General features: G+C 51.9%; 1 protein-coding gene across 1 annotated transcript in view; it reads right to left on the bottom strand.

Moving 5' to 3' along the window:
• Positions 1-1,051: 1,051 nt before the first annotated feature.
• Positions 1,052-18,507, bottom strand: part of TBXAS1 (thromboxane A synthase 1) — a 166,364-nt gene continuing 148,908 nt past the window's right edge. The window contains exons 11-14 of the mRNA XM_059172016.1: positions 8,884-8,975; positions 5,039-5,176; positions 3,475-3,637; positions 1,052-1,289 (exon numbers count right to left, since the gene is read on the bottom strand). Coding sequence (XP_059027999.1) covers positions 1,215-1,289; positions 3,475-3,637; positions 5,039-5,176; positions 8,884-8,975 — 468 coding nt within the window. The 3' untranslated portion in view covers positions 1,052-1,214. The remainder of the gene's footprint in view (positions 1,290-3,474; positions 3,638-5,038; positions 5,177-8,883; positions 8,976-18,507) is intronic.

Here is an 18,507-nt window from a genome sequence, read left to right as displayed (position 1 = left end):
TCAGGAAGGACAGATGGGTCACCAGGAAGTGGAACATGTGGCCATACATGGCCAGACATCTTGAAGGAGCTGGGGCCCAGAGAGGAGGAGTGGTGAGGGCAAGGGTGCAGAGAGTGCTACGTGAGGGGCTGGCTGGGCAGCTCCTAGGGCTGGGACCACGCTGGGGGAAGAGGTTGGCTTCCTGCCTCTGGGGAAGCCTGAAAGTGAGAAGAGGGCTCTCCAAGGAAGGACTTTGGGGGAAGCATGGGGTCTCCTGGGCTGGAGTAGGAGAGGACCCAATGACAGAGGCAGGATCCACAGCCACGGATACATGGAAACCTCTTGTGCCAGTTCTGAAACAGCCTACATGTGGGCCAGCGTCTGGGTAGCCACGCTCACGGACTCCTGCTTGGAATGCTACCTACAGGATACTCAGCCCCTTCTCGCTGCTCAGATGGTGCACAGGGGAGGGGGCTTTGATCTAGGTCAGCAGCCCTGTGTTACAGATGAGTACATGGAGGCACAGGGATGTGGGAAGACCAGCAGCCACGACCACATGTGGCTGACGGCAGATGTGGGATTCAACTTGAGAGCTCCTTGTTGGATTTCAAATTCTTAGCAACATGATAGTTTTAATAAATTCACTTCTGTGTTTTGATTCTTGGATCAAAAGGAAGAGAAGGTCCAATGCCTATGTTTCCATCTCTCTCACTCTTCTGTGCATTAAAACCTTATCAAGTTAGTATTATCCTACCTAGGAAAAATCAAAACATAAGAAAGCTTTTGAGCCACTGTTAAAGCTGGGCTTCTGATAAATCTCGTTTTTTTAAGTCAAATGCCCCAAGTGCACCAGAAGCTGGAGGCCCAGGAGCTGGTGCTGTAAAGGCAGCTCACCCAGTGTCCCCAAGTCCTCTGTCGTACAGATCCCTCCCATCCTGAGGCCAGGACTTCCTTCAAAACCCTGAGTTCTCAGTCAGTCATTCTGCCAAAATTACATTTTTGCTTCGTTGTCAGCAATCCTGGATGGAGAGAGGCGGGTCAGTGGTTCATACATCGTCAGCAAAGTCAAAACTAAGTGCAATAAACTTTTATTAAGCATTAGGAAATGTTATCTAAATACCTCTTTTCTACTTGCACATCAGGCACCCTTTCAATTGCTTCAGTGATGTTTTCCCCAGAATCTGAATTTCCACAGGAAGGTCTACTTTGAATCTGGGAGTGCCATCACAACACTGTCAGCGGGAGACAACCTTGATATAGACGCCATTCTTTGGCCCTAGGGCAGATCTGGATTCTAGCTGCAGTGGTACCTGAAAGAGATGAAGAGACCGGTTACAGCTAACCGCATCTGCAAGGAAGCTTCTTTGGAACAGGGCCTGGAGAATGATTGTGGCAATGAGGGACAGCAGGGCTGAGCTGGCAAAGCAGCCTCCTAGCACGGCCTTGAGAAGGCGGCAAAACTGCGTCTCGGGGACAATGGACGCTGGTGCCCCAGCAGCACCCTGGCGCCTGACCCGCTTTCCCATGTGGATGAAACACCGCAGGTGAGTAAGGTACTCGGTCCCGCGTTTATCCTCCCAGGAAGCCTGCATAGGCCGTGGTAGCGGCTCACTCTGCAAATGAAGAAATGGAGGTTCAAAGACACCAGGTGACTCATCCAAGGTCACATGACTAGAAAGTGAGGACCAAAGCCTCAAACACTCTCACCTACCCTCCTCTCACTTCCCGGTGCCCCAGCGGTCACTGAGCAGCCCCCTCTATAAGGGGTTTTGGGAGAGTGGCTTTGTAGCGTCCCCTTCTCATGTGTGCTGTGGTCTAGCCTCACCCCCTTCTCATGTGTGCTATGTGGTCTGCCTTGCTGCCATTCAGAGAGCTTTCATGTCCAACTTAGAAGGCAGATTGATGGTGGACTGGGGACTTGGAAAAAAAGCCAAAGAATTGCTCAAGAAGCAGGGTGTCTCCTGGAGCCCTGTGTAAAATGATGGTTCTGTGGCTAATGTGAATGAACGCTTTCAGGGAAAGAAGAATCACTGGGCCTCAGTGTCGGGGCCTTGGCGGCTTTTCAGATGTCTTTGGTGGGTTAAGGTTCAGAGGGGAGACAAGTTACATGACCAGGAAACAAGATGAACTAACCCCGTACTATCCTGTCCGGTAGCCAGTAGCACGTGTGGCAACTGAGCAAATGAGGGGCTGAATTTTAAATTTGATTATTAAAGGTTAGGGTGGCTGGGAGCTACTGTATTAACACCGGTCTAGACAAACTGGGAACTCCATTGGACTTCCAAAAAGAAGACCAGTTGGGGCTAGCAAAGTCAGAGAGGGCTTCCTGGAGGAATGGACACCTGAGGTGGGCCTAGGAATGGGAGAAGCCTTAAGAGCAGGACTTCTCAGGGACCACTTTCAGATTTGAGGGAACACCAAAGGATTTGGAAGATGGGATTAGGCTGGGGGCGGGTGGTGGCATTCCAGCTCGGGAGGAGTGGGGAGAGCCCTCTCACAGTGGGAAGTTGGGGCAGGGAACACAAAGTGGCCTCAGAAGAGCTCTCCATAGATCCAGCAGGCTCGGGGACTCACGGCTGGTTCTTGAGGGGGGGAATGTCAAGCACAAGCAGTGTTGGGGGACAATGGCTGCTGTACTGTCAAGATCAAGGGTTAATGAGACAAACCCCAAAAGGAAGTCTTGCACACACAAACACCTCAGGCATTTGGGGGGCCTGCTTTTCTTTCTGTTGGTTTGGCTCTGTGTTCCAAGTTTGCCCCTCCCACTCTCCAGCTTGGAAGCCAGACTTTCTGTTTGTCAGAGGCAATGCCACGCTCTGACTCCAGCAGTTGTCCCTTCATCACTGTGTCCTTAGAATCTGTCCCCAAACACGCTCCTGTCTGTGCAGAGGGATTCTGAATAGACGTGGAGGGACACAAGTTTCCGGCTGTGTAGGGAACAGCCCACACTGGAGAGGCGGCTAGAGGCAGAGGAAGGAGGGTGGCTTACGGGGGAGCAGGTAGGGGCAAGCCAGACGTGGCTGGAGCCGGTTTCTTCATTCCCCAGCTAATCACTCATTTGCTCATCAACATCCATTCAGTGCACGTGTGTGCGCCTGCGCGGTGCCTGGTGCTGGAGACTGCCACAGTGAATAAGGCAGACTTGGTTCCTGCCCTCACAGAGCCTGCAGTCCAAGTGCGTGGCCTCAGGCAAATGACTTAACCTGAGCTTTATTTTAGCTTCTCATCTGAAGAATGGAAATAATACAACCTGTTCTGGGGCATCCCTGGGTTCTCTTCGCTGAACAGGGAAGAGCTACAGACTCGGAGGCGCAGCCTCGGTAACCGAGAAGGTCCGTGGTAGTAATGGGAATGCAGACTCGGCCAGGTGCGTACGTGAGCACTCGGGCGGGCCCATTTAATCCTCGCACGAGGAGAGCAGGGAGAGGGCGTGATTATTGGCCCCCCTGTCGCAGATCAAGAGCCCCTCCCCCCGCGCCGCAGCGCTGGGCTCACCTGCGTCTCCCGGCAGGCCTCGAACCGGAACTGGCGCAGGACGTGCAGCAGCGTCAGCTTGACCTCCAGCAGCCCGAGCCGCACCCCGAGGCAGCTCCGCGGGCCCGCCCCGAAAGGCAGGTATGTGAAGGGACGCTGTCGTCGCCGCGCCTCGGCCGTGAACCTGCGGGGGCCGGGCGGTCAGGGTAGGTCCCGGGACACCCGCTTCCCTTCCCCGGGCTTCGTAGGCCCCTCGCAGTGGCCGAGGGATCCCTTCATCTGAGCCCACGTGGGCCTGAGCCCCACCGCGGTCCACAGAATCCGGTTTTCCTGTGGCGGCCTCCCTCGGGCTTGGAGCTGGTGGCTACTGCTCCCTGAGCTTCCGTCCTGCCCTCTCCTCCGTCCTCAAAGCCCTGGAGGGGCTTGAGGCCATTGAGAGGGCCCTCTCCCTCTCAAAAACTGATTGTGTTATGGATCTGAAGGCTCCCTGGGATCCACTGGGATCAAAGTCTCAGGAATCCACAGCCCTCCCCTGAGCCTGTGGCTCCAAATTCCCCAGAAGCCCCAGCAGGACACCTGCAGCCACCAGCTCCCTAAGCAGAATCCCTGGGCGCTAGCCCTCCAGGCCACCTCCTGCTGATTTAGCTTTGGAGGCCACACTGGGCCACCATCTCCTCTGCCCACACTTGCCTCAAGCGTTGAAACTGGAACCACTGGGGGTTTTTTGTCTGTGAACCACTACAGGAATTGTCCTCCCTGCTGTCACATAGCATCTGTCACCTGTGCTCCAGGACAGTAGAGCTGGGTGTCCACCACCGTCTCATAACAGCCCGCTCACTTCGGCTGCAGCCCTGGTGCCTGGGCTCCCCTGTGTACCGCGGGGTATGAATTGATCTAGGTCCTGCTGCCCACTACCCCCCCTTCCACCCCGCTCTGACCCTGGGGTGGGGTGGGAGGGTTGGGGCCTCTTTTTCATGAGAATTTGAAATTCCTGAAGGTGGAAACAGTGTCTGTCTGCCTGGCTCTCCCCTTTGTCAGATCAGGCCAAGGAAGGAATATCCATCGATTCCGACGAGAAGGGTGTGGATGCCTGCTCAGACATTTTCAATCCGGGAGCCTAGAAATGAAATGTAGACAAAGGACCAGATCCACACAGGGGACAGGAGCGGGGATCTAGGGCTACCTTGCGAGCACAGCTGGGTCTCATGAAATCAGGGAGAGATTTGTTGATGGCTCTTGTTTTGGAACAAGCTCCAATTTTTAAAAAAAGGAAATGATGTTTTGTTACGTTCTAGTGCACAACTGAAATCCGGTCGTGTGTCCTGTTTCTTGGCTGGGACGGAGGACCCCCGTTAGAAATTGCCCTGTTACCTGCATGCAGGGCTGCTGAAATGTGAAATCTCTGTATTCTGTTCAGGGCTTTTAAAAATGGTACAGTTAATTTCCTTTAGAAATTATGTCTCTCACGTGTTTAATGGCCATGCCTTTCAACTATCTGGGGACAGCTTTACTAAATCCTTGTCTCCCCTTGGCCACCTCTAAGTGCTTTACCCTTGCATCGCCCATTTGAAGGGACTGAGCTCACCTTTCTGGGTTGAAGGTCTCGGGGTGTGGCCAGTACTCGGGGTCATGATGCAGGGCGCCCACGGCCACCTCCACCACGGCGCCCGCCGGGATGCGCTGCCCCTGCACCTCGCAGTCCTGTGCCGCCTCCCGCGTGAACCTGTGGGGACAAGTCGGTCACCCCTGCCTTGAGGCACGGTAGCAACGAGGAAAGCTTGCTGGCGGTGTACTGGGGCAAATGGGGTTTGAGCCTGAAGTGTGGAAAGGGGGTGGGGGAAAGGAAGCCCAGCCCCCTTGCAAGGGTGACCAGGATGGCTTCTACCACACAACCCCCTCCCCCAACCTTCCACTGCCCATGGCCCTACAGCCTCCGAGCTCTTAGACTCCTTTGGCCCTCAGTGAAAATGCAGTCATCCATCACGCCTGAAGAGCTTTTCTTAGGCCTGATTAGGGGAGCAGGGGTACCTCCGAAGGGCTTCTCCCTGCAGGGGTGGGGGTTGTAGGGTTATCACGCTGGCCACACTTTCCCTCATCTTTCGTCTATGGGCAAGCCTCTTTAAATGGCCCTCACCCGCCCCCTCGCTTTACCTAAAGGAAACTTGAGTTTGAACCTCTGGCTCCGTTCCTGGTCTGCGTCACTATGGATAACTTCTACTTGAGGGCAAAACTGCTGGTCAGGCTGGTTCCCAAATGCCACGGCACAATCCTTTTTATGTTGTGTTTTTAAGAGCCAGACTATAGATGTTTGCACACAAATACACAATTTATGGAAGAACACTTGAACTTCCACCATGATTTCTTCTAAGGGATGGGACTGGGGTCGAGGGCGGCAGGGGATCAGAGATGCCAACTTTTTCTTTAGATCTTTCTGTATTGTTTCAGGGGTTTTGTTTTTGGTTGTTGTTTTTTTCTTATAGCATAAGATTATTATTTTTGTAATGCAGGTAATCACTTTAAAAATTAAAATTATCTATGCTGGCTTTTACTTCAGATTGTAAAGACTGGACTTTCCTAAATATCTTAGAGGAGATAAATTATTATACTAATTACCATTATATTCTGTTCTCACTTATAAAAGAAATGAAGAGCAACCCAAGGCTCCCAGTAGCCTTCATCACTCTGTCAGGGGCCTTTAATGTAACAGGAGAGGCCAGGACTGGGGAAACCCCCCCCTTTCAGATCCTGAGCTACCAACGCAGTTAATACGTGCTTGGATCTGGTAGCGAAATACCAGTGCTCAAATCGGCCTTGGTTCTCAAGGGGTCCTTTTCCAAAGTCGTCTTCTTTTTCATCTTTACTGGAAATTTCTTGCACCTGGATCCAAGGCCCCTGGAAACCAGAAACTAGGGCCTTTCCTTCTGTATGCAGTTGGGCCTCCCGTCCAGCTAGGCCAGGCCATATCCAAGGCCAGAAAAATCTGCTGAGTCATACCGCCTGGAATCCTGGATTCACACTGATAACACTTCAGCAAGAGTTTTAAACAAGTGTTTTACACACGGGCCATTCTGAGGGTTTTTTTTTTTTTTTTTTTTTTGGTGGATAATGGTACTCAGTCCAGGTGCGTCAGGGCTTGGGAAAAGCCAACACACTTTTCTGAGATGAAAATAATAAAGTAGAATAAAATAAATAAATTAAATTCTCATTCTATCTGTATCCGTCCCCATATCTGTTGTCCGGGCTGAAGTGAATTGGCCTCTCGTTTGGCTGAGAAGAGTGATGGCTTCTCTCTCTCCTTTCTGTTGATTGACAGCAGAAGTCTGCAGAGCTGATGAGATGAACAACTCCAGTGTAGTGGGTATGGAGGAGGGTGAGGCCCAGGAAATCGTGTCTTGCAAGGACCAGAGTTGGCCGGAGGCTGGCCATTCGGCTGGAAGGAAAGTCCTTTTTGCTTTCCCCCTCATACGTGATGCGAGACTTAGAGTGTACGGCGTTTCAGCCGTTCTGTCCCACTGTTTTTCTCCACTCGTGTAGGGGGACGAGCAGGCGTTAGGTGCCCGCTGAACGCCCTGGAAGCTGAAGCACAGAGTAGCACAGTGCTTACCTGAGGTCACACCGCCAGCAAGAGGTCGGGGTGTGAGACTGTTTCGACTTTCTGTCTCAGTCTGTTCTGCAGTTTTGGACCACTAGAACTCGATGTGGGTGGAGGACGAGTCAGTCAATTCGCCTTCAAGGGAGACCACCCGCTGCTGCTTCCCGGGAGCCGTGCCTCTGCTGGCCGCCTTTATGCGGTACGGTTTCTGAAGTTTCTAGGGGTCCCTCGGAGAATCGATCAGGGCACTTGCGTGTTGAAGAGCCTGTTCACTTCGTCATTCAATGCATCCCCTCTACAAGGTCTTACGTGATGAGTTCTTGATTGGGTTTAGGTCTAGGAAGGGATCTGGCTTTGACCACTATATAGAGTTTCCTCCTGCTGGAGAATGCAGCGGTTTGACTCTGCTGGTTTTTCTCTCCGGGAGGAGCCGCGGTGGGGACCTGACCGCAGTTATCAGCCATCTCTGGGGTCCCGTAAAGGCTTCTTCCCCCGGACGGCCTTTGTTCCATCACTGAGTGTCTTTCTTTGAGCTTCGCTTTAATGTGGACACCAGCTGCCCACTCTCCCTTGGAAGGAAGCTGGATGTAAATCACTAAAAAACAAAGATTGGATGACAGCGTGCTCTGGGGCTCCCAAGGAAATCAGGGAAGGCCCATAGAATTTGTCTTCATGTCCACACCAGGAGAGCGTGGCAAGGCGCGTCCTGGGGTCCTGGCTGCTCCGAGAGCAGAGGACTGATACCCGGTGTGCTTGAGGACCACGTGGTTCCACTCACGTCTCTGGAATTATGTTTGCTCCGGGTCCGAACACTTTGGACAATATCTATGATCACACCCTCTGTGATATTTTTGGTTTGGAATATAATGAGATACCTTCAAAGAATCCACATTTTCTCTTTTAGAATGGCAAAATCTACCTCTGTATGGATGATGGAGTGTATTAATCTACAGACATGCAGAGTGGAACTTAGGATACATTAAATGCTTTGTGCCGCTTCTGTTTCTAGAACCTAAAATCTGGCCACTGTTTCCCACCCTGTGGGCGTGAGGACCCTGGTTAAGACCCTGTGGTCCATGGAGTGCCTCATTTAGGGGGAGTTGGAAAGAAGCAGAAGACCAGATTCCTGCTCTCAAGGCACTTATAGGTTGGTGTGAACAGATGTCCGCGGGTGAGATGTTGCAGAGCAGGTGACAAGTGTCCAGGAACATAATAAGAAGTATAGGGCTCTGGAAAATGCTGGGGGAGGAGGGGCAGACTGCATGGGGTAGCGAGTGTCGGGCTGGAGCTCCAAGGACGGGGCAGGGGTGGGTAGCTGGAGAGTGAAGAGAGGCCTCCCAGGCAGTTCTTGGAAGTTCCCCCCGGAACGTCAACTCCAAGGGCAGGGGTTTTATCTGTTTTGTATGCGGCTGATTGCGCCGTGCTTGGCACAGCTTTCGGCTCAATAAATAGTTACCAAATGGAAGAATGGATGAATGGACCCACAAGCAGGGGGACCCCCAAACGCCATTTAAGCCTAGGGGGCCAAGGAGACCACCTTGGGTTGGGGAGGAAGGTCATGTGAAGAACAGACCGGTGCAGTGACAGTTCGAGAAGGTAGTTCACACAGAGGAAAATGAACCAGACATTTACTGCTGCGGTCACTCTGTGGAAGGCACTGAAACTGGAGAAAACCAGGACTTAGACCTTGCCCTCCAGGAGCCTAAGTCCAGCATTCTCGATAACGCAGGTGGTGACAGACTGAGGACTAGTGATGGGCTTAGACGGTGATTCCTCGAAAGGGCTTTGGGGTGCAGGGGTGCTGAGTAGGGGGAGGAAGGGCAGCAGCGCAGGCATACCTGAAAGCCGGTGGGTAAATCCGCAAAGTCTCTGCGATCACCATGTCCAGGTAGGGCAGGCCTTCCTGGAAGCTGCTGTAGTCAGGGGCCGGCTGGTGGGGGGTCGTGACAAAGGAAAAAAGGTGAGTTCCACGGAGCCCTGCGGCTTTCTGGCTTCTCCAGTAGCTTTAGGGTCCTGCTGAATGGAGAGTAGTAAGTGGAGACGTCTCGGCAAAATGCAGTGAGTGCGGTCCACACAGTGTTAGGTCAGCGCCCCGTGTGCTGCCTCGGACTTGGGCTGCGGTGCTGTGTGTTCTCGTGGACCAGCCGGGCCAGCCTGGCCCTTGGGGACCTTGGAATGTCCTACGGAGAAGTTTGGCTCTAACGTCACGGCAGTAGGTGCGGCTGTGAGCATTTATGGAGGGAGGGGGGCTTGGTGGCTACATGTCGCATAGACACCAGCTGGATTAATCCTCCTTGCAGACCCTCGAGGCAGCCGTTCTGCCATCTCTCAGATGAGAAGATTGAGCCTTGGGTGAGGGGCGGTCACGGGGGCGGTAACTGGCACATCCCAGAGTTAAAAGATGCAGCGGGAAATCGCAGAAATAGCAAAAAAAAGTTCCAGAGATGTAAAAGATGTGTAGTGACAAAACCCAAAGAGCTATTCTAAGTCAGGAAGGAAAGAAACTCGTTAGGAAAATGGCCAAAGGATTTGAACACGTAGAGCCAAGAAGGAGAAATGAATTTGCCCAGGATGAAAAATACAAATGAAGACAAGGAGATTTTGTTCTTCAGTCAGATCAGGAAAGGTCAGGAAATACGGATTAGATCAAGGGCGAAGGTGTGGAGAAGCATGACCCAGCAGGCTGTGTCCCTTGGACAATGCCCACTGGGGTGACACTGTCACCCTCCCCTCCCCCTGGCCTGGGGAGGAGGGACACCTGGGAGAGGAGCTGGGGAGCAGGACGTCGTGGGAGGATTGGTTAGAATGGGGTCACGGAGGCTTTTTCGTGGCTCTGCTGGGTTTCCCCAAATCTCTCTCACCCCATTCCCTAGGGAGCCAGAGGGGGTCCCCTGCTTGGTAGGAGACTGCCTCCTTTCTTTCAGGCAGATAGTGCTGATGCAAGAGCCTCCCCAGCTTGGAGGCTGACTTCCTTTGACCTCCCCTCCCAGAGCAACAGAGGGCAGCACTGGGGGGCAAGTCCAGGCTGCGGCCCCCAGCTCTCCGTGGTTGGGCCCCGAGTGGCCTTGCTCCCCCTCAGGGAGGCCTTCACAGGCCTGCAGCTGGCCACATGGCTGCCCTCCCTGGGGCTAGTGGCTAGCAGGACAGGGCAGGGACCCCAAACACACGTGCAGGTCTGGCTCCCCAGCCCACGCAGTATCCCATGCACGGGGGAGTGTCTCCTTGGGGGAGCCTGGCACCCTTCTCTTCTTTCTTTTCTTTTCTTTTCTTTTTTTTTTTTAAAAGATTTAATTTATTTATTTATTTGTCAGAGAGAGAGAGAGAGAGAGCACAGGCAGAGTGGCAGGCAGAGTCAGAGGGAGAGGCAGGCTCCCTGCGGGGCAAGGAGCCCGACGTGGGACCCGATCCCAGGACGCTGGGATCATGACCCGAGCCGAAGGCAGCCGCTCAACCAACTGAGCCACCCAGGCGTCCCCCTTCTCTTCTTTCTAATGCTTAGTTTGATTTTGCTTATTTTTTCTGGCCGGTGAGTCACAAGATACAGATTGCGTAATTTCATTGATTCTGCATGTACGTTAAATGCTCTGATATTTACATTTAAAACTGGCATTGCGTGATATAAAGGTGAATGGTAGGATTCATGCTAAAGAAGAAGAGAAAAAGGGAAAACCTTCGAATCTACCGTTAATGGCACTTTACCCTGCCTTTTGAGTGAGGGGCCCCATGGTTTCCGACCGTGGAGTTGGCCATACAGGCCACGGTTGATTGGCCCCAGAGTGAGCCTCTGACGGCAGGGCACCAGTCTGGAAATTTAAATCTAGTGCAGAGAAAAAGGAGTTTTGCCTCCAGGAGGTGGGAACTGAACATAAGGGAGTCGTGACCTGTTGGTGACCATGTTCTTCCTTGTGGATGAATGAGCAGAAAATTCCAGTTGGCTGTGAGAAAGAAGGAATGAATTAAATGTGCAGAGAGAAGCGGAGGCAAATGACAGAGAGAGACTGTTTCCTGGTGCCTGTGTGCCAGTAGCCCCCGTGGGCGGTGGATCCGGGCTCTTAAAAACACTTTCTTGTTCATGGCCTCAGTTAACAACAGCTGAATTCTGTTACCTGCAACCAAAGGAGACTTACCAAGTGCAGAAAATGTTAAATAAATAAATAAATAAATGAAAAAGAAATGGTAGTACCACGCACCAAAATGTAGCACTAAATCTCAAAAAGAAAAAGAAAACCATCTGCAAGCAGCGTCCCTAGCGGTAAATGCTTTTGGTTCCCCAAACAAAATCTGTGATTTAGAAGCAATCAGCATTTGTCACAGAAAGAAAACTTCTAAAAGCAGTCTGAAGGAGTTTGCTCTTATAAAGGCAAAGTCTTCACTTATTCTTCCCGTGGATGAGCTTTCTGCTGTGCCTCTAAAGTTTTGGCTCAAGATACACATGGAGCTCTCAGCTTGGTCCAGTGGTTCTCAATGTGGCTGAACATTAGAAGCAGTGGGACGGCTTTCAAGACAGAAGGATAGTTGGGCCTTGCCCTGCAGGAGTCATCTGTTGGTTTGAAGTGGGGCCTGGCCACCAGATCTTCTTTTGAAGCCCCTTCCCCCAGCCCCACCCCAGCAGTTACAACAGGAGCCTTGGGGTGAGACCTCTCACTGCCTTAGTCCTTCTGCGTTGTAGCCCAGGGATCCCTCCCACAGGAGTAGTGGGCCGGTGGGGTGGAGGGAGGCTCATGCCTGCACATTTTAACCAACCCCACGTGAGGCAATGAAATTCAAGTCCCAACCTCACAGACAGACGGTCCACCTGTCTGGACCTCTGCCTCCTTGTAGTTCTTTCAGGAAAAGCAGGGATAAAGGGGTCCTGCCTCCATCCCACCAGCAGAGGGCAGCAAGGGTATGGCGAATGGGGACTCCCCAGCCATGCTGAGCCCCTACTCAGAATCACAAATTATACCCTCCAAAGACTTAGAAATCGTGAATCCAAATTCTTCATTATAGAGATGAGATAAATGAGACCCAGAGAGGAAAGGCTTCGGAGCCAAAAGCACACAGATAGGACTTGAAGTGGAAAAACCATGTCCGTATTCATTCAGCAGTCCCTCTACTTATGTAGTTGTTGGCCCCGTGCCGAGCTGCTGCATACTGCTGGCCAGGCACTGTGCTTGGCACAGGGCACACATGCGGACCCTTTCCACCCTCCTAGACCTCGTGGTCTGTCTCCGACTGTGAAGCAACGGCGAGGGTTAGGGAAAGGTGAACCTGTCTGTATGAGACAACAGAGGACAGACCTCCCAGGCATTCGGGATCAGGCAAACTGCCAGAAGGAAGCAGTGCCTAAACTGAGATCTTTGGGAAGGATATGAAGAAGCCAGTGAAAAGTGGGACGGCTTGTTTGGATGCTGGTTCAAATAAACCAGTCTAAAAAAATATATATATATATATATATATATCCATGAGTCCGCCCCAGGACATTGAACCCTGACTGGGTCTTCGATACACTTCGGAAATTACAATTCATTTGTTTTTAGTGTGATGATGGTATGGTGGTCCTGTTGTAGAAAAGAGCTCTTGTATTTTAGAAATATAGAAGGAAATATTTACAGATGACATGATAGGACATCTGGGTTCTTTCTTTCTTTTTTTAAAGCCTTGAAGTGGGGGAAGGTGGTGAAATGGATGAAAGAGAGGCCCCAGAGGACTCTGCTGGGCACTCGGTGAGGGAGACATAGTTCTTCCAAGCGGTCTTCTTATTTGTCTAAGTTAAAGTTTTCCTTCAAAAAAAGAAAAAGCTGAAACACTAAATAGCGATATAAATAAAAGTAGTGTGTGGCGTTACCCCCATGCAAAGACTTAGAGCTGCACCAAAGAGCTAAACCTGTTTAAAATAGCAGCAGCCTCCTAGGGGGCAGGGGCCTGGGAGCTGAGCTTCTGGCCCAGCCCCTCCCGTGCTGTCGCCCCAGGCGCTCAGACCCTCTGTGCTGGAGGAGGGCTGCAATGTCAGGAGAACTCAGTGTGGTGTGTGTGTGTGGGGGGGGGTCGTCTGAGCAGAGTATGTTTTCATTTCAAGCCAGGAAGCACTTAAAGCATCTGTTTCCCAAAGATAACGTTAGAAAGGGATCCCGGAAGGTTCTCCCTGACTCCTGTTGCACAGCCCGTACTACTCAGAATTAGAATCAACCTGTCTTGCCTCCCACCCAGTGGGGTTGCTGCTGCAGCCTCTCTCCCTGACCTTGGCCATGGCTCGGGGTGGTCACCCGGGCCAGCCAGGGTCTCTGTCCTGGGTCCGTGGCCCAGCAGCCGTGGCCTGGGGCCAGTTGCCAAGGCAACATCAACAGGTCACCTGGTCTGTAAGTTGAGGTCGCGCCCAGCTCACAGGGCAGGGCGAAGGTGACTGTAAGGTGACAGATCTCTGGAAACCATAATGCCCCAAATGAGCAGAAAGTCCTTCTGTTTGAATGTATTTGGTAGCAGGGGGCTTATTTCATCACCAGGCCTTCTGTGGCATGTATTAAATGACTCTATAAGGACGTGTTGGAAGAAAGAGATTTTAAAATCCGGTAGAATTTATTTCGGCTGGGGCTTGTTTCAGAAAAGAAGGAGCTGTGCTCTTAGAAGTTTGAAAATAGATGTTAAATATTTATTATTATTCAATAGTGGGAAATACTGATTAAATAGTAAATATTTGATTGCTAAATATTGGTGAAAATAGAGATTAAAACATAAACTGCCACATGGTTTACAGTCTCAATCCAATGTTCCTTAATTTTCTGGAAGATTTTTTTCCATCTATATTTGATTTTCAGTGGGCAGTAACTTCTAATTTTATTTCAAAGGTCCTTGGTTTCTTAGTCTTTTTATCATGTAGCTTAGATCTGTGAAATGATATTTAAATGTGATGGATAAACCTGATGGTTAAGGGAACTCCCTGGAAAAATCTATGGGTAAATCCTTTTAAATAGGAAATAATACTATTCCCTGACCCATTACTGTCATCTTGCCACATTTAGATTTTTGTGTGCCGTTTTCTCTGAGAGTTAGACGCACGCACATGCACATGCACAGACGCACACACGCCCCTCCCCAGAGGCACTCACACCTACACACACACACCACACGCTGGGTGTGTACAGATAGGATGTGGAGAATAAAGGAGAAAAAGAAAACAAAAATATCGTTGCTTTCTAAAAGATTTTTCCTGGAGATTGAGGGAACCTAATAGAAAAATTAACGTTTTCTTACTCTGCTGAAGGAGACAGAAGCGGGGGCGGCTTCAGGTTTGTCCCCCCGCCCCCAACAGCCGCAACAGCAGCAGCAAAGAGGGCGGGTAATACAGTGATAATCCGGCTTTGGCGCCCGATGCCGTGGTACAGAAAGTGGGCTCCGTTCTGCCAGTCCTTGCCCTCCAGGCGGGGTCGGAGCTTGAAATCCCTGAAGACCCGGCACTCCGGCCTGGGGCAGCCAGGGGCCACTCAGCCCATGTCAAGAATAAAGATTTTCCCGCACTCTCATTCTCTGGGGAACATAAGACCATAATAGGAAACCAAACCGTGGAAAGGGGAGCAACCTTCGCTCTGCCCTTTTGAGCACCGACCCAGAGGAAAAGCCCCTCCCCTTGCGACTGGTCTCCGGACAGGAGCACTGAGTCCTGCGGATGAGACCAGAGTGGGGACCCGGGCTCCTCGCTGACCAGTTTTGTAACCAGAGGCTCTGACTCGCTGGCTTTGAGGGTCCGGCGATGCGCCCACGTGAGCTGGTCCAGGTTTGGGGGCCCAAAGCCACGAGGACGGAGGGATGGGACAGGCCACGAGTCGGGCAGGATCTTTCTGATAACATCACTGCCTTGCCTCGCCTGGGCCCAGAAGGTCCTGGGTGCTGATTTGAAGAATGTGGCAGATGGAGGGGCAGACATGCCTCCGTACTTTAGAAAAGAAATCAGGAGAGTGAATATAGTATCTATTTACACCCACTTTAAAGGACACAGAACGCATCTCGCACAAACCTGCGGGTCATTCCAGGTGTTCGAGTTCTCTGAGGGCCGGGCCACGAAGGGATTAGGGGAGGAGAATGTAAGGAAAGAACATAACCCCGCCTGTGGGTGCACACACACGTGCAGAGGCACATACACACACATGCGCACACACATGCACACACATCCCTACCACTAACCCTTACCACCGATGGCCCTGGGTGGAGCTATCTTGATGTCACCGACTTTCCCCAGGAATTCCTGTCCTCGGAGATCTAAGACAGCAGTAGCTTTGTTCCCTGCAGTGTTTACTGCTCACAGAGGGTTTTTACATCTCTTCTATCTTTGGGTCTTTGCACCTGTACCGTGTGGTAGGTAGGGCAGTTTTTGTTGCCTACTTTATAGACGAGAAAAGCAAAGATTCAGAGAGGTTAGTGGCTTATCCAAGGTTGCACAGCTAGTAAGTGGCAGAGTCGGAACTAAACCCAGATTTTCAAATTCCAAGACTTGTCCATCAGGCCGTACAGCCTCGACCCCCCTCTCTAATCGCTCTCTCCCTCCTCCCTTCCTCGGCTCCTCCCTCCCTCCCTTTCCTTATGTACATTTTATGGAAGAGTAACATGCACACACAAAACATCACAGGAACCAAAGCTCAGAGTTCAGTGACCTTTCACAAAGCGGGCACGCCTGTGAACCCGCACATCGCCGGCACGCCGAATCCCCGCTGTGACCCCATCCAGTCGCTGTGACCCCCAAGGGTGACCTGTCCTGTCTTCTAACACGACAGATTCCTGTGCCTTTTTAAAAATTCTGCATCTGAAAAGAATATGCACAATGTGGGTGTCGCCCGCGCTTGCTCGCCTTTTGGGCCGTGTGTGGGAGCTACCCCCCCGCGGTAAGGCAGGTGCCGCCATGTGTCCACTCTGGATGGGGCTTGTGCTCTGTGTCCATCCTTTCGATGGTGGGTGGGCATTTGAGTTGCCCCAGTTTGGGGCCGTTATAAATAAAGCTGGGCATTCTTGCATGTTTTTGGTGGACATGTGTCCACACTTCTGCGGGGTATATACCTATGGGATATATATACCTATATACCTTTATATATACCTATATACCTATGGGATATAAACCTAGGAGTGGATTTGCTGGGTCACAAGGAGTGTTTAGTAGGTATTTTGGACAGTTTTCCGTATTGGCAGTCCATCTTGCCTGAAATTTTAACAGCAATCCCATTAAACCCACGCCCGTTCCCTCTATTATATCTCACTGGGGCTCCCCCTACTTCCGTCCACCTGCTCCTCAGACACACTGAAACCCGACCACTTGACTACTGTTGGGGGAGCAGTTATTTATCCCTACAGTGGGCATGGAGGGGAAAAGGGACAGATAAGATACGTCTAATCACCTGGTTTTTAAAAATTGTCCCAATTATCAGACATAAGCACTCATAAGCGTAAAATTCCCAGATCAACTAGATTCGAGCCGTTGGATTATCTGCTGTTATGTAATATTTAGGATTCCATTCTCTCCATTAACAGCCGAGTGTATAGGATGTTTAAAGAAAAAAGCCCCTACGGAAATGACAGTTAAATCACCCAGCTCACTTTCTCTGCACTGGGGAGAGAGGGGGTTGCATTTAATTTGCAGAGAAATTCTTTTTGCTCACTGTCTCCCCATGTAGACAGTGAGTATGTCTATGACATGAGTGTGACGTGTCCTTAGCAGAGTGTGGGGGTGGGGAGGCAGGGGAAGAGGAGACAAGACCTGTGAGTCAAATCTTTGGGGAAACGATTTACTTGTTTTTTGCGATTTATTATTATCGTAATAGGGAGCCACTGAAGGTTTGATGAGCAGAGCAGTATGTTTGATGGCATACTGAAAATGGTATTTTGTGCCCTGACAATGACATACATACATGAGGGCAGTTGTAAGAACTGGTCAGTAGGATGATAAGAGGGGAGACTGTTGCAATAGTCCGGGCAGGGGTGAGGAGCTCTGATGACAGTACAGTGGTCAGAGTGGGCTAAGGGTTGAAAGGGAAGTTATGTAAACAGAGCAGGAAAGAGGACCGGTCTGGGCGAGGCCGCTGAGGCAGCTCCTCTAGCAGAGCTCCACTCTGGCAGGCTTGGTGGTGGGGGTGGGGGTGGGTGGGGGTGTGTGTGGCTAGAGGGAGATGGGGTCCCGCTCAGCTGCACAGACAGGTTGAGTCCCCTGGAATGGGGGCAGAACGGAAGAGCGAGGTGCTGGGGACTGAAACACAGGGCTGCCCAGGGAAAGGAGGCTGAGGGACTAGAAAGGAAGGGACTTCCAACAGAGTGGCGGACACAGCCATGGAGATTAGGGACAAGGAAAGGACACCGCCTCACTCAGCTGGGTGGGGGAGGGGAGACCAAAGCCAGCGGGGGTGGGGGGGGTGGGGGGGGTGAACTGCTGAGCACAGGGACAGGGGACGGAGTGAGCAGGAGTGCGCTGGCACACCACTTCCAAAGGAAAGAATTCGGGCCCCCACTCCCCGGCCCGAGAAAGCCAAGGGCAGAAATGAGAGCATCGCCCCAGACCCAGCTGCAGACTCGTGACAGAGGAAAAGCACGAGCTGCTCCCTAGTTGGTGGGGTGGACCCAGGCCCAGGGAGGACCGTTCTGACGCGACATAGGGAAGGGTTCTCCAGTGACTGGAACTTAATGCAATCGGCAAGGCCTCACGGCCACTGGAGATTGTCAAAAGCTGTCACTGAGCATCTGAAAAGGTTGCCGGAGGCTATTCATGGGTCCCTCATCAAAAGGAGGCGGACGTGGGTGACCCCGTGGTGCCTTCCACAGAGACGTAGGTCGGAAGCCTCACAAGCAACCCCCAGCCAGCCCCACCCCATCTAGCCCGGGACAGCCCGTGACACTAGCAGATCCTGGGTCACCTGCCAGCTGCGGAAATGTCACGTGACGGTGGAAAGTGATCAGCTTGCTTTCCCCCAGACCTCCGCCCCCAGCAGCCCCGAGCCACAGGGGCCTCTCCATGGCCCCCGCTCCGAGTCCGAGCCCTGGTCACGTACTGTTTGGGGAAACGGTAAACAAAGATAAGAGCTCCAAGCACTGGAATTTATTTTTTATCCACTGGGCCTAAAAGGCGCTGCGTGTTAAATTTAGAAGGCCGGCTTCCAGACCCCTCCCTGCCCTCCTGTGTCCCGTGTCCTCTTTGCCGCCTCTCGCTGACCGTGGCATGGGAAATGCGTTTGGAAAGCTCGGGCGTCTTCCGAGGCTGCCTGCCTGGATGTTTATAGAAATGTATCATCTGCGGGCCTGGGAGAGAGGGCCATTTCCTCCGCTCGCCGGCTCTGCTCACCGTCCCAGCAGCAGCCATCTCTGCCCAAATATTTACCCAAACGTCCTCCAGGCAGGGCCGGTGCTTCGGCCTCTCGCTGGTAGGTGAGCTGCTCCCCCAGGGAAGCCGCCGCATTTACTGCAGGCCCCCTTACAATTTATTTACAAAGGTCTCCCTCACGCCTGGGAATCTA

Source organism: Mustela lutreola, chromosome 4, assembly GCF_030435805.1.
Source record: "Mustela lutreola isolate mMusLut2 chromosome 4, mMusLut2.pri, whole genome shotgun sequence".
NCBI lineage: Eukaryota > Metazoa > Chordata > Mammalia > Carnivora > Mustelidae > Mustela > Mustela lutreola.
Note: the sequence above shows the minus strand (reverse complement) of the source record. Positions and strands in the feature narration are given on the sequence as shown.